At 42.2% G+C, this 14338-nt stretch overlaps 1 protein-coding gene across 1 annotated transcript in view; it reads right to left on the bottom strand.

Moving 5' to 3' along the window:
• Positions 1–14338, bottom strand: part of LOC106571769 (major facilitator superfamily domain-containing protein 2B) — a 45838-nt gene that overhangs the window by 16376 nt on the left and 15124 nt on the right. Inside the window, exons 5-8 of the mRNA XM_014145222.2 lie at positions 13461–13584; positions 11238–11316; positions 10948–11129; positions 93–183 (exon numbers count right to left, since the gene is read on the bottom strand). Coding sequence (XP_014000697.1) covers positions 93–183; positions 10948–11129; positions 11238–11316; positions 13461–13584 — 476 coding nt within the window. The remainder of the gene's footprint in view (positions 1–92; positions 184–10947; positions 11130–11237; positions 11317–13460; positions 13585–14338) is intronic.

Genomic DNA, 14338 nt, shown 5'->3' with positions numbered 1-14338 from the left:
ATTGGGGACAAAAAGGGGGTACATTAAAAAATATTATAATAAAATAAACACACATGCACACATGCAAAACACACACACACACAGAGACTCACCATCTCTCTCTTTGACTCCCAGGAACATGACCACAGTGCAGATGAGAAACACTCCTCCTATCACACCAGCAGCGATCATATACACCTCCTTCTGCAAGAGGATAAAGGTAGAGAGAGAAAACAATCATATACTGTACACCTCATTCTAGGTGTACACCTCATTCTAGAGCATATACACCTCATTTTACAAGGAGGATAGAGAGCATATACACCTCATTCTACAAGGATAGAGAGCATATACACCTCATTCTACAAGGAGGATAGAGAGCATATACACCTCATTCTACAAGGAGGATAGAGAGCATATACACCTCATTCTACAAGGAGGATAGAGAGCATATACACCTCATTCTACAAGGAGGGTAGAGAGCATATACACCTCCTTCTACAAGGAGGGTAGAGAGCATATACACCTCATTCTACAAGGAGGGTAGAGAGCATATACACCTCATTCTACAAGGAGGATAGAGAGCATATACACCTCATTCTACAAGGAGGATAGAGAGCATATACACCTCATTCTACAAGGAGGGTAGAGAGCATATACACCTCCTACAAGGATAGAGAGCATATACACCTCATTCTACAAGGAGGATAGAGAGCATATACACCTCATTCTACAAGGAGGATAGAGAGCATATACACCTCATTCTACAAGGAGGGTAGAGAGCATATACACCTCCTTCTACAAGGAGGGTAGAGAGCATATACACCTCATTCTACAAGGAGGGTAGAGAGCATATACACCTCATTCTACAAGGAGGGTAGAGAGCATATACACCTCATTCTACAAGGAGGGTAGAGAGCATATACACCTCATTCTACAAGGAGGATAGAGAGCATATACACCTCATTCTACAAGGAGGGTAGAGAGCATATACACCTCATTCTACAAGGATAGAGAGCATATACACCTCATTCTACAAGGAGGGTAGAGAGCATATACACCTCATTCTACAAGGAGGATAGAGAGCATATACACCTCATTCTACAAGGAGGATAGAGAGCATATACACCTCATTCTACAAGGAGGATAGAGAGCATATACACCTCATTCTACAAGGAGGATAGAGAGCATATACACCTCATTCTACAAGGAGGATAGAGAGCATATACACCTCATTCTACAAGGAGGGTAGAGAGCATATACACCTCATTCTACAAGGAGGGTAGAGAGCATATACACCTCATTCTACAAGGAGGGTAGAGAGCATATACACCTCATTCTACAAGGAGGATAGAGAGCATATACACCTCATTCTACAAGGAGGATAGAGAGCATATACACCTCATTCTACAAGGAGGATAGAGAGCATATACACCTCATTCTACAAGGAGGATAGAGAGCATATACACCTCATTCTACAAGGAGGATAGAGAGCATATACACCTCATTCTACAAGGAGGGTAGAGAGCATATACACCTCATTCTACAAGGATAGAGAGCATATACACCTCGTTCTACAAGGAGGATAGAGAGCATATACACCTCATTCTACAAGGAGGGTAGAGAGCATATACACCTCATTCTACAAGGAGGATAGAGAGCATATACACCTCATTCTACAAGGAGGATAGAGAGCATATACACCTCATTCTACAAGGAGGATAGAGAGCATATACACCTCATTCTACAAGGAGGGTAGAGAGCATATACACCTCATTCTACAAGGATAGAGAGCATATACACCTCATTCTACAAGGAGGATAGAGAGCATATACACCTCATTCTACAAGGAGGGTAGAGAGCATATACACCTCATTCTACAAGGAGGATAGAGAGCATATACACCTCATTCTACAAGGAGGGTAGAGAGCATATACACCTCATTCTACAAGGAGGGTAGAGAGCATATACACCTCATTCTACAAGGAGGATAGAGAGCATATACACCTCATTCTACAAGGAGGATAGAGAGCATATACACCTCATTCTACAAGGAGGGTAGAGAGCATATACACCTCATTCTACAAGGAGGGTAGAGAGCATATACACCTCATTCTACAAGGAGGGTAGAGAGCATATACACCTCATTCTACAAGGAGGATAGAGAGCATATACACCTCATTCTACAAGGAGGATAGAGAGCATATACACCTCATTCTACAAGGAGGATAGAGAGCATATACACCTCATTCTACAAGGAGGATAGAGAGCATATACACCTCATTCTACAAGGAGGGTAGAGAGCATATACACCTCATTCTACAAGGAGGATAGAGAGCATATACACCTCATTCTACAAGGAGGATAGAGAGCATATACACCTCATTCTACAAGGAGGATAGAGAGCATATACACCTCATTCTACAAGGAGGATAGAGAGCATATACACCTCATTCTACAAGGAGGATAGAGAGCATATACACCTCATTCTACAAGGAGGGTAGAGAGCATATACACCTCATTCTACAAGGAGGATAGAGAGCATATACACCTCATTCTACAAGGAGGGTAGAGAGCATATACACCTCATTCTACAAGGAGGGTAGAGAGCATATACACCTCATTCTACAAGGAGGATAGAGAGCATATACACCTCATTCTACAAGGAGGGTAGAGAGCATATACACCTCATTCTACAAGGAGGATAGAGAGCATATACACCTCATTCTACAAGGAGGGTAGAGAGCATATACACCTCATTCTACAAGGAGGATAGAGAGCATATACACCTCATTCTACAAGGAGGATAGAGAGCATATACACCTCATTCTACAAGGAGGGTAGAGAGCATATACACCTCATTCTACAAGGAGGGTAGAGAGCATATACACCTCATTCTACAAGGAGGATAGAGAGCATATACACCTCATTCTACAAGGAGGATAGAGAGCATATACACCTCATTCTACAAGGAGGATAGAGAGCATATACACCTCATTCTACAAGGAGGATAGAGAGCATATACACCTCATTCTACAAGGAGGATAGAGAGCATATACACCTCATTCTACAAGGAGGATAGAGAGCATATACACCTCATTCTACAAGGAGGATAGAGAGCATATACACCTCATTCTACAAGGAGGGTAGAGAGCATATACACCTCATTCTACAAGGAGGGTAGAGAGCATATACACCTCATTCTACAAGGAGGATAGAGAGCATATACACCTCATTCTACAAGGAGGGTAGAGAGCATATACACCTCATTCTACAAGGAGGATAGAGAGCATATACACCTCATTCTACAAGGAGGATAGAGAGCATATACACCTCATTCTACAAGGAGGATAGAGAGCATATACACCTCATTCTACAAGGAGGATAGAGAGCATATACACCTCATTCTACAAGGATGTTAGAGAGCATATACACCTCATTCTACAAGGAGGGTAGAGAGCATATACACCTCATTCTAGAGCATATACACCTCATTCTACAAGGAGGGTAGAGAGCATATACACCTCATTCTACAAGGATGATAGAGAGCATATACACCTCATTTTACAAGGAGGATAGAGAGCATATACACCTCATTCTACAAGGAGGGTAGAGAGCATATACACCTCATTCTACAAGGAGGGTAGAGAGCATATACACCTCATTCTACAAGGAGGGTAGAGAGCATATACACCTCATTCTACAAGGAGGATAGAGAGCATATACACCTCATTCTACAAGGAGGATAGAGAGCATATACACCTCATTCTACAAGGAGGATAGAGAGCATATACACCTCATTCTACAAGGAGGATAGAGAGCATATACACCTCATTCTACAAGGAGGATAGAGAGCATATACACCTCATTCTACAAGGAGGATAGAGAGCATATACACCTCATTCTACAAGGAGGGTAGAGAGCATATACACCTCATTCTACAAGGAGGATAGAGAGCATATACACCTCATTCTACAAGGAGGATAGAGAGCATATACACCTCATTCTACAAGGAGGATAGAGAGCATATACACCTCATTCTACAAGGAGGATAGAGAGCATATACACCTCATTCTACAAGGAGGATAGAGAGCATATACACCTCATTCTACAAGGAGGGTAGAGAGCATATACACCTCATTCTACAAGGAGGATAGAGAGCATATACACCTCATTCTACAAGGAGGATAGAGAGCATATACACCTCATTCTACAAGGAGGATAGAGAGCATATACACCTCATTCTACAAGGATAGAGAGCATATACACCTCATTCTACAAGGAGGGTAGAGAGCATATACACCTCATTCTACAAGGAGGATAGAGAGCATATACACCTCATTCTACAAGGAGGGTAGAGAGCATATACACCTCATTCTACAAGGAGGGTAGAGAGCATATACACCTCATTCTACAAGGAGGATAGAGAGCATATACACCTCATTCTACAAGGAGGATAGAGAGCATATACACCTCATTCTACAAGGAGGATAGAGAGCATATACACCTCATTCTACAAGGAGGGTAGAGAGCATATACACCTCATTCTACAAGGAGGATAGAGAGCATATACACCTCATTCTACAAGGAGGGTAGAGAGCATATACACCTCATTCTACAAGGAGGATAGAGAGCATATACACCTCATTCTACAAGGAGGATAGAGAGCATATACACCTCATTCTACAAGGAGGGTAGAGAGCATATACACCTCATTCTACAAGGAGGGTAGAGAGCATATACACCTCATTCTACAAGGAGGATAGAGAGCATATACACCTCATTCTACAAGGAGGATAGAGAGCATATACACCTCATTCTACAAGGAGGGTAGAGAGCATATACACCTCATTCTACAAGGAGGATAGAGAGCATATACACCTCATTCTACAAGGAGGATAGAGAGCATATACACCTCATTCTACAAGGAGGGTAGAGAGCATATACACCTCATTCTACAAGGAGGATAGAGAGCATATACACCTCATTCTACAAGGAGGATAGAGAGCATATACACCTCATTCTACAAGGAGGATAGAGAGCATATACACCTCATTCTACAAGGAGGGTAGAGAGCATATACACCTCATTCTACAAGGAGGGTAGAGAGCATATACACCTCATTCTACAAGGAGGGTAGAGAGCATATACACCTCATTCTACAAGGAGGATAGAGAGCATATACACCTCATTCTACAAGGAGGATAGAGAGCATATACACCTCATTCTACAAGGAGGATAGAGAGCATATACACCTCATTCTACAAGGAGGATAGAGAGCATATACACCTCATTCTACAAGGAGGGTAGAGAGCATATACACCTCATTCTACAAGGAGGATAGAGAGCATATACACCTCATTCTACAAGGAGGATAGAGAGCATATACACCTCATTCTACAAGGAGGATAGAGAGCATATACACCTCATTCTACAAGGAGGGTAGAGAGCATATACACCTCATTCTACAAGGAGGGTAGAGAGCATATACACCTCATTCTACAAGGAGGATAGAGAGCATATACACCTCATTCTACAAGGAGGATAGAGAGCATATACACCTCATTCTACAAGGAGGATAGAGAGCATATACACCTCATTCTACAAGGAGGATAGAGAGCATATACACCTCATTCTACAAGGAGGATAGAGAGCATATACACCTCATTCTACAAGGAGGGTAGAGAGCATATACACCTCATTCTACAAGGAGGGTAGAGAGCATATACACCTCATTCTACAAGGAGGATAGAGAGCATATACACCTCATTCTACAAGGAGGGTAGAGAGCATATACACCTCATTCTACAAGGAGGATAGAGAGCATATACACCTCATTCTACAAGGAGGATAGAGAGCATATACACCTCATTCTACAAGGAGGGTAGAGAGCATATACACCTCATTCTACAAGGAGGGTAGAGAGCATATACACCTCATTCTACAAGGAGGATAGAGAGCATATACACCTCATTCTACAAGGAGGATAGAGAGCATATACACCTCATTCTACAAGGAGGGTAGAGAGCATATACACCTCATTCTACAAGGATAGAGAGCATATACACCTCATTCTACAAGGAGGGTAGAGAGCATATACACCTCATTCTACAAGGAGGATAGAGAGCATATACACCTCATTCTACAAGGAGGATAGAGAGCATATACACCTCATTCTACAAGGAGGATAGAGAGCATATACACCTCATTCTACAAGGAGGGTAGAGAGCATATACACCTCATTCTACAAGGAGGGTAGAGAGCATATACACCTCATTCTACAAGGAGGGTAGAGAGCATATACACCTCATTCTACAAGGAGGATAGAGAGCATATACACCTCATTCTACAAGGAGGATAGAGAGCATATACACCTCATTCTACAAGGAGGATAGAGAGCATATACACCTCATTCTACAAGGAGGGTAGAGAGCATATACACCTCATTCTACAAGGAGGGTAGAGAGCATATACACCTCATTCTACAAGGATAGAGAGCATATACACCTCATTCTACAAGGAGGATAGAGAGCATATACACCTCATTCTACAAGGAGGATAGAGAGCATATACACCTCATTCTACAAGGAGGATAGAGAGCATATACACCTCATTCTACAAGGAGGATAGAGAGCATATACACCTCATTCTACAAGGAGGATAGAGAGCATATACACCTCATTCTACAAGGAGGATAGAGAGCATATACACCTCATTCTACAAGGAGGATAGAGAGCATATACACCTCATTCTACAAGGAGGATAGAGAGCATATACACCTCATTCTACAAGGAGGATAGAGAGCATATACACCTCATTCTACAAGGAGGGTAGAGAGCATATACACCTCATTCTACAAGGAGGATAGAGAGCATATACACCTCATTCTACAAGGAGGATAGAGAGCATATACACCTCATTCTACAAGGAGGGTAGAGAGCATATACACCTCATTCTACAAGGAGGATAGAGAGCATATACACCTCATTCTACAAGGAGGATAGAGAGCATATACACCTCATTCTACAAGGAGGATAGAGAGCATATACACCTCATTCTACAAGGAGGGTAGAGAGCATATACACCTCATTCTACAAGGAGGATAGAGAGCATATACACCTCATTCTACAAGGAGGATAGAGAGCATATACACCTCATTCTACAAGGAGGATAGAGAGCATATACACCTCATTCTACAAGGAGGATAGAGAGCATATACACCTCATTCTACAAGGAGGGTAGAGAGCATATACACCTCATTCTACAAGGAGGATAGAGAGCATATACACCTCATTCTACAAGGAGGATAGAGAGCATATACACCTCATTCTACAAGGAGGGTAGAGAGCATATACACCTCATTCTACAAGGAGGATAGAGAGCATATACACCTCATTCTACAAGGAGGGTAGAGAGCATATACACCTCATTCTACAAGGAGGATAGAGAGCATATACACCTCATTCTACAAGGAGGATAGAGAGCATATACACCTCATTCTACAAGGAGGATAGAGAGCATATACACCTCATTCTACAAGGAGGATAGAGAGCATATACACCTCATTCTACAAGGAGGATAGAGAGCATATACACCTCATTCTACAAGGAGGATAGAGAGCATATACACCTCATTCTACAAGGAGGGTAGAGAGCATATACACCTCATTCTACAAGGAGGATAGAGAGCATATACACCTCATTCTACAAGGAGGATAGAGAGCATATACACCTCATTCTACAAGGAGGATAGAGAGCATATACACCTCATTCTACAAGGAGGATAGAGAGCATATACACCTCATTCTACAAGGAGGGTAGAGAGCATATACACCTCATTCTACAAGGAGGATAGAGAGCATATACACCTCATTCTACAAGGAGGATAGAGAGCATATACACCTCATTCTACAAGGAGGATAGAGAGCATATACACCTCATTCTACAAGGAGGATAGAGAGCATATACACCTCATTCTACAAGGAGGGTAGAGAGCATATACACCTCATTCTACAAGGAGGGTAGAGAGCATATACACCTCATTCTACAAGGAGGGTAGAGAGCATATACACCTCATTCTACAAGGAGGATAGAGAGCATATACACCTCATTCTACAAGGAGGATAGAGAGCATATACACCTCATTCTACAAGGAGGATAGAGAGCATATACACCTCATTCTACAAGGAGGGTAGAGAGCATATACACCTCATTCTACAAGGAGGATAGAGAGCATATACACCTCATTCTACAAGGAGGATAGAGAGCATATACACCTCATTCTACAAGGAGGATAGAGAGCATATACACCTCATTCTACAAGGAGGATAGAGAGCATATACACCTCATTCTACAAGGAGGATAGAGAGCATATACACCTCATTCTACAAGGAGGATAGAGAGCATATACACCTCATTCTACAAGGAGGATAGAGAGCATATACACCTCATTCTACAAGGAGGATAGAGAGCATATACACCTCATTCTACAAGGAGGATAGAGAGCATATACACCTCATTCTACAAGGAGGGTAGAGAGCATATACACCTCATTCTACAAGGAGGATAGAGAGCATATACACCTCATTCTACAAGGAGGATAGAGAGCATATACACCTCATTCTACAAGGAGGATAGAGAGCATATACACCTCATTCTACAAGGAGGATAGAGAGCATATACACCTCATTCTACAAGGAGGGTAGAGAGCATATACACCTCATTCTACAAGGAGGATAGAGAGCATATACACCTCATTCTACAAGGAGGATAGAGAGCATATACACCTCATTCTACAAGGAGGATAGAGAGCATATACACCTCATTCTACAAGGAGATAGAGAGCATATACACCTCATTCTACAAGGAGGGTAGAGAGCATATACACCTCATTCTACAAGGAGGGTAGAGAGCATATACACCTCATTCTACAAGGATAGAGAGCATATACACCTCATTCTACAAGGAGGATAGAGAGCATATACACCTCATTCTACAAGGAGGATAGAGAGCATATACACCTCATTCTACAAGGAGGATAGAGAGCATATACACCTCATTCTACAAGGATAGAGAGCATATACACCTCATTCTACAAGGAGGGTAGAGAGCATATACACCTCATTCTACAAGGAGGATAGAGAGCATATACACCTCATTCTACAAGGAGGATAGAGAGCATATACACCTCATTCTACAAGGAGGATAGAGAGCATATACACCTCATTCTACAAGGAGGATAGAGAGCATATACACCTCATTCTACAAGGAGGATAGAGAGCGTATACACCTCATTCTACAAGGAGGGTAGAGAGCATATACACCTCATTCTACAAGGAGGGTAGAGAGCATGTACACCTCATTCTACAAGGAGGATAGAGAGCATATACACCTCATTCTACAAGGATGATAGAAAGCATATACACCTTCTTCTGCAAAGGCAGGAAGAAAACAAGAGTGTGAATCTATCCTTTATTTGTTTATTTGGATCCCCATTAGGTATTACATTACACTACTCTTCCCATTATCAATATTTTTGTCTTCGGTTACAGAAGGAGCACATCTGTACTGAGCCTTCCTCAATTTCTATTTTGCAACTTCCCCCAAATACTGCACTTCAACTGTTATCAAAAAGTCACATTAGAAGATATCAATGTGTTTGTTGAGCCTGTCATTTTACTCTAGCACTCCTTACATCGCTCTAGCAGATACTAGATCTCATAAATAACTCAACAGATTAGATAAAAGCAAGTTCATTCTGATCCTTAAATACAGTCTACCAAAATACTATAGAGCCTTGAAGATTTCATGTTAACCCCAACAGGAACTGAACTGCCCTAAACAAATCCAGGCTTGTTTGCTATTTTTCCATGCGGCGCAGCTAAGTGGTTTATTATTATTTACTCACATCAAACGTTCTGCCAATTTCTGAGGGACTGGAGAACTCGCCCAGACGAATGTGCTACCCTCACCCGCAAACTCAGAAGAATCTAGTGGTGACAGTGCTCCAAGTTTGTGTGGTTGTGTGTTTGTGTGTAAGTGCTCAGCATGGCTACAGAGGGCCCTGCGTGGTGAGAGAGCCGAACCATCAAGGTTTACCCAGAATCATTTGGAAAGGCACCACTTGAGCCCCTGAATAGCCGCTGCATGCCCGAATCCAACACGGAATAGTTTGGGCTGGAGCCCGCTCGCCGCGTTTTACCCATGAACCCATAAACCACCTTTGCATTCACAAGATTCACAGCAGGGTCTCTGGGTTGTCTCAGTGATGTTTTCATTGGCTATAGGTAGTATACTGTTAAGGAAATGAACAACCAGTTAAATTCAAATGTAATGTTCCGGTCTGGATTTGGCTGGAAATAGATGTTCAATATTGTTAGTCCCCTAATCCCAACAAACCGCATGTCGAGTTTGGGGTCCGGGGTTCATTCAGGTGTTTTTGAATGTGATAAAAAATTGCCTTAATCACAAACAGACTGTGGTCACCCCCTCATTGTGGGGAGGGGTCTCTTATTTTAGGGAAGGGGTTTGATGACTGATGTCAGGGAGGAACCCCATTTTGTGGTCAGTACCAGGGGAGGGGAGGGAGCTGTTGCATAGGCTCTTATTCATCCTATGGTCACGTCAAACCCAGGATAAATAATATATGTCTATAAAGCCCTCTTGAAGTTGGTACTTGGTAAGACTACATTTCACCGCTAGACAGTCTGCAAACACAAACTTCATATTCATCATATTCCTTTTAGTTTCAACAAATCACTCGTTTTATACTTCTTGACCTTTGACTTGTTTCCTGTTTGTTTCCTTGCAACTTTAAGGCTTTAAAAAAGTGAAGAAAAAGGAAAAGATGACCCTGAAAGTGCAGCCCTGAGGTAGTTGAGGACAGTACTGTCAGTTACAGTTACTTTCAAAATCGGATCACCATGGTAACACCCCAGGTCAGGTTGTTTGTTGTCGCGGTGACACTTACAGCATGTGACAGGAAGTCCTGGGAGTGAACGATTCTCTTGACGATCTCGGCCCCGCTGCCGTTGCCTAGGTGACCGGTGGACATGTTGTGGTGGGGGCAGTGCTTCAGGGTGTGGGCGCTCGCCACAATCTGACCCTGGATGGCAGCACCAACGAGAGTACCCAGCACCTCCAGGGTCATACCTGCAATATAACACATTTATTACAGTATTAAGTACTATCAAAAACAGAATGACAGAATAGTGCCTGAATTTGATTAACAAATGTAAGGTCTGTTTAATAGTGACCTACGATAGGCTGTGGCTGAGTCTCTCTCCTTCTGGTCCGTACTGAGGAACATGGTGAGGGCAGAGTAAGGCACATGGAAACACTGGGAAACACAGAAGAAACACAGAGGACATGATTAGATATAGGACAGAGGGTCAGAGTCCATATAATTTCCACTTTTTGGGGATATTTTATGTTCCACTTAAGACGATGATTCACTGCAACATTTACTTTTAAGATCCTTAAGTTTAAGCTACAAATATACTTTTTTTGCATAGGCTGCGTCTCAATCCACCGCATCCATTTATGCTGGCTTTCCGTGGTGGAAGGTAGGCGAGCTACAGGGGTGTCTGTCAGACCATGAGATGTCCCAAAAATCGGTCTTCTCATGAAAATGTCTGTAGCATCTGAAGTGTTCGGACAACAAACTAATATGACCCCATTATGGAAAGGGGAGATTCTCATGAACAAGACGGTATTCTGGAGGTAGTTTTGTGCCAACAAAAAAAAGGGGTTAAATGTGTGTCCAAAAAACACAAATATTTCTGTCACGGGCGTCATATGAATTGGACCAAAACGCAGCGGGAATGTGAATACTCATCTTCTTTTAATGAAGGAAAATGTAAACACTTAACAAAACAACAAACATCGACGAGAAACAGTCCTGTCAGGTGCAACAAACACTAAACAGGAAACAACTACCCACAAATCCCATAGAAAAAAAACACCCCTCTTAAATAGGACCTTCAATTAGAACCAACGAGGAGCAGCTGCTTCCAATTGAAGGTCAACCCAATAAACACCACATAGAAATATACATACTAGAACTAACATAGAAATAGATTAACAAGAACATAGCCCAACAAACCCCGAAACACTCTAAACAAACACCCCTCTTAAATAAGAACATAGCCCAACAAACCTCGAAACATAGGAAAGACACTTCAAAACTTTATTCCTTATGATAGATTTTTTTGACTGTCTGTTTTGCCATTTATGAATGTGCATTCCATGTGTTTCAATGGGCTATAGAAGTAAAGTCCAAATTCAATATTTAATTATATTTGTTTATATATACAGGGGTTCTAAAATTCTTAATCAAATAGCTACATGATCCATGGTATGACCATCTTAAAAACAATTCCATATGTTAGCTTAGTAGACCTCCCCCCCCCCGTCTGTAAACCTCAGCTCTCTGTTTTCCTCTCAAGCTGCCCAGTAGAACAGTCAGCAACTATTCACCTTCAACCCCAGCCTTTCTTCTCCTTTGTCATTTACACAACAGCTCAGTCAGCATTGTGGCCAAACGATGCAGCAAACGAACAACTGACCGAGCATCCAAAGAGACAACAGAAATAAAGGCTGCCGTGAAAGACTGTCCCAGCCCTTCTCCTTCTCTTCGGCCCAGGGCGGGATGGAGGGAAGGACGGATGGAGGGATGGCCAACCATGTCATTTGTAGGGCCTTGTTGTAAAAACTAAATGTATAGAATCCAATTTGACCAGAGCTTTGACTCACGTAAAAGGATTGGTCATCAAATCCTGATTGAATGATTACACTGGCCTGTTTTTTTTATTGTCGCTACTGTAGGGCTTTAAAGTGATAACAGCCGTGCGTTCTCAGTCTCTCACACACAAAGACAATGAAGGGAAGCTAAAAGTGGTAACCAGCATTTACCCATCCAGCGGTCTCTGGCAGGGCCGAGCATATACTTATCAAGTAGTTAGAATGACATGTCATTATAGGCCATCGCAATGTGACTACGATGGGCAGTGGGCAACATGCTCTTTAGCATATGTTAAAAAGATTAGAGAGAGAGAGAGCAGAGGAGAGAGTGAGAGAGAGAGAGAGAGAGAGAGAGAGAGCGCAGAGAGAAAGAGAGAGAGAGAGAGAATGAGAAAAAGGCAGAGAAAGAATGGGAAAGGGTTTGAAGCTGTACCTTAGTAACAAAATAAACTTAAATAAACACACTTGTTTGAGGTGAACTATCAACAAGGTTTGGTTTTATGACATGTTGGCTCTGCTCACTATAGATTTGTGTTGGGTTCTGCAAGTCATCTCTGCTTATCTGTATCTTTTCTGGCAAATAAAAAGCTGTATCTAGGAACAATGGTAGGTGTATACTATGAGTAAACAAAGTCAGTGTTGAATAGTGTTAGATAAGATACTGTATCTGAGAATGAGGATGTGTACATGGTTGTCCTTGTGGGCCAACGCTTTTGTCGTAGGTAGCTGGCTGGTACTCACAGTGATGAGTGTCTGGTAGAGGCAGTAGAAGCCCAGGTACCAGATGAAACGTCCGTTTGTGAAGGGAGGAACAAACCAAAGGTAGAAGTAGGAGACCACCACAAACGGAGTACAGCCCAACATCCTACAGAGAGAAAAAGGGAGGGAAGGGTTATTGTTCTTATTGCATATCTTAATGGCCATTGTTTGAGCAAACATTTGAGTCGAATTTGGTATCTTTTTTTTATAGTGAAACTTTGGCCTCATGATGAGTTTGTGCAATTGATAAAGACATGACAATTTACAGTGCCTTGCAAAAGTATTCGTCCCCCTTGGCGTTTTTCCTATTTTGTTGCATTACAACCTGTAATGATCAGGGTACAGATCAGGGTTGGGTTATAAAACATATCTGAAACTTTGAACATCCCACGGAGCACCATTAAATCCATTATTAAAAAATGGAAAGAATATGGCACCACAACAAACCTGCCAAGAGAGGGCCGCCCACCAAAACTCACGGACCAGGCAAGGAGGGCATTAATCAGAGAGGCAACAAAGAGACCAAAGATAACCCTGAAGGAGCTGCAAAGCTCCACAGCGGAGATTGGAGTATCTGTCCATAGGACCACTTTAAGCCGTACACTCCACTGAGCTGGGTTTTACGAAAGAGTGGCCAGAAAAAAGCAATTGCTTAAAGAAAAAAATAAGCAAACACGTTTGGTGTTCGCCAAAAGGCATGTGGGAGACTCCCCAAACATATGGAAGAAGGTACTCTGGTCAGATAAGACTAAAATGTAGCTTTTTGGCCATCAAGGAAAATGCTATGTCTGGCGCAAACCCAACACCTCTCATTACCCCGAGAACACCATCCTCACAGTGAAGCATGGTGGTGGCAGCAT

The sequence above is a fragment of the Salmo salar genome, chromosome ssa15, assembly GCF_905237065.1.
Source record: "Salmo salar chromosome ssa15, Ssal_v3.1, whole genome shotgun sequence".
In the NCBI taxonomy this organism is placed as follows: Eukaryota; Metazoa; Chordata; class Actinopteri; order Salmoniformes; family Salmonidae; genus Salmo; species Salmo salar.
This window is presented reverse-complemented; position numbering and strand designations above follow the sequence as displayed.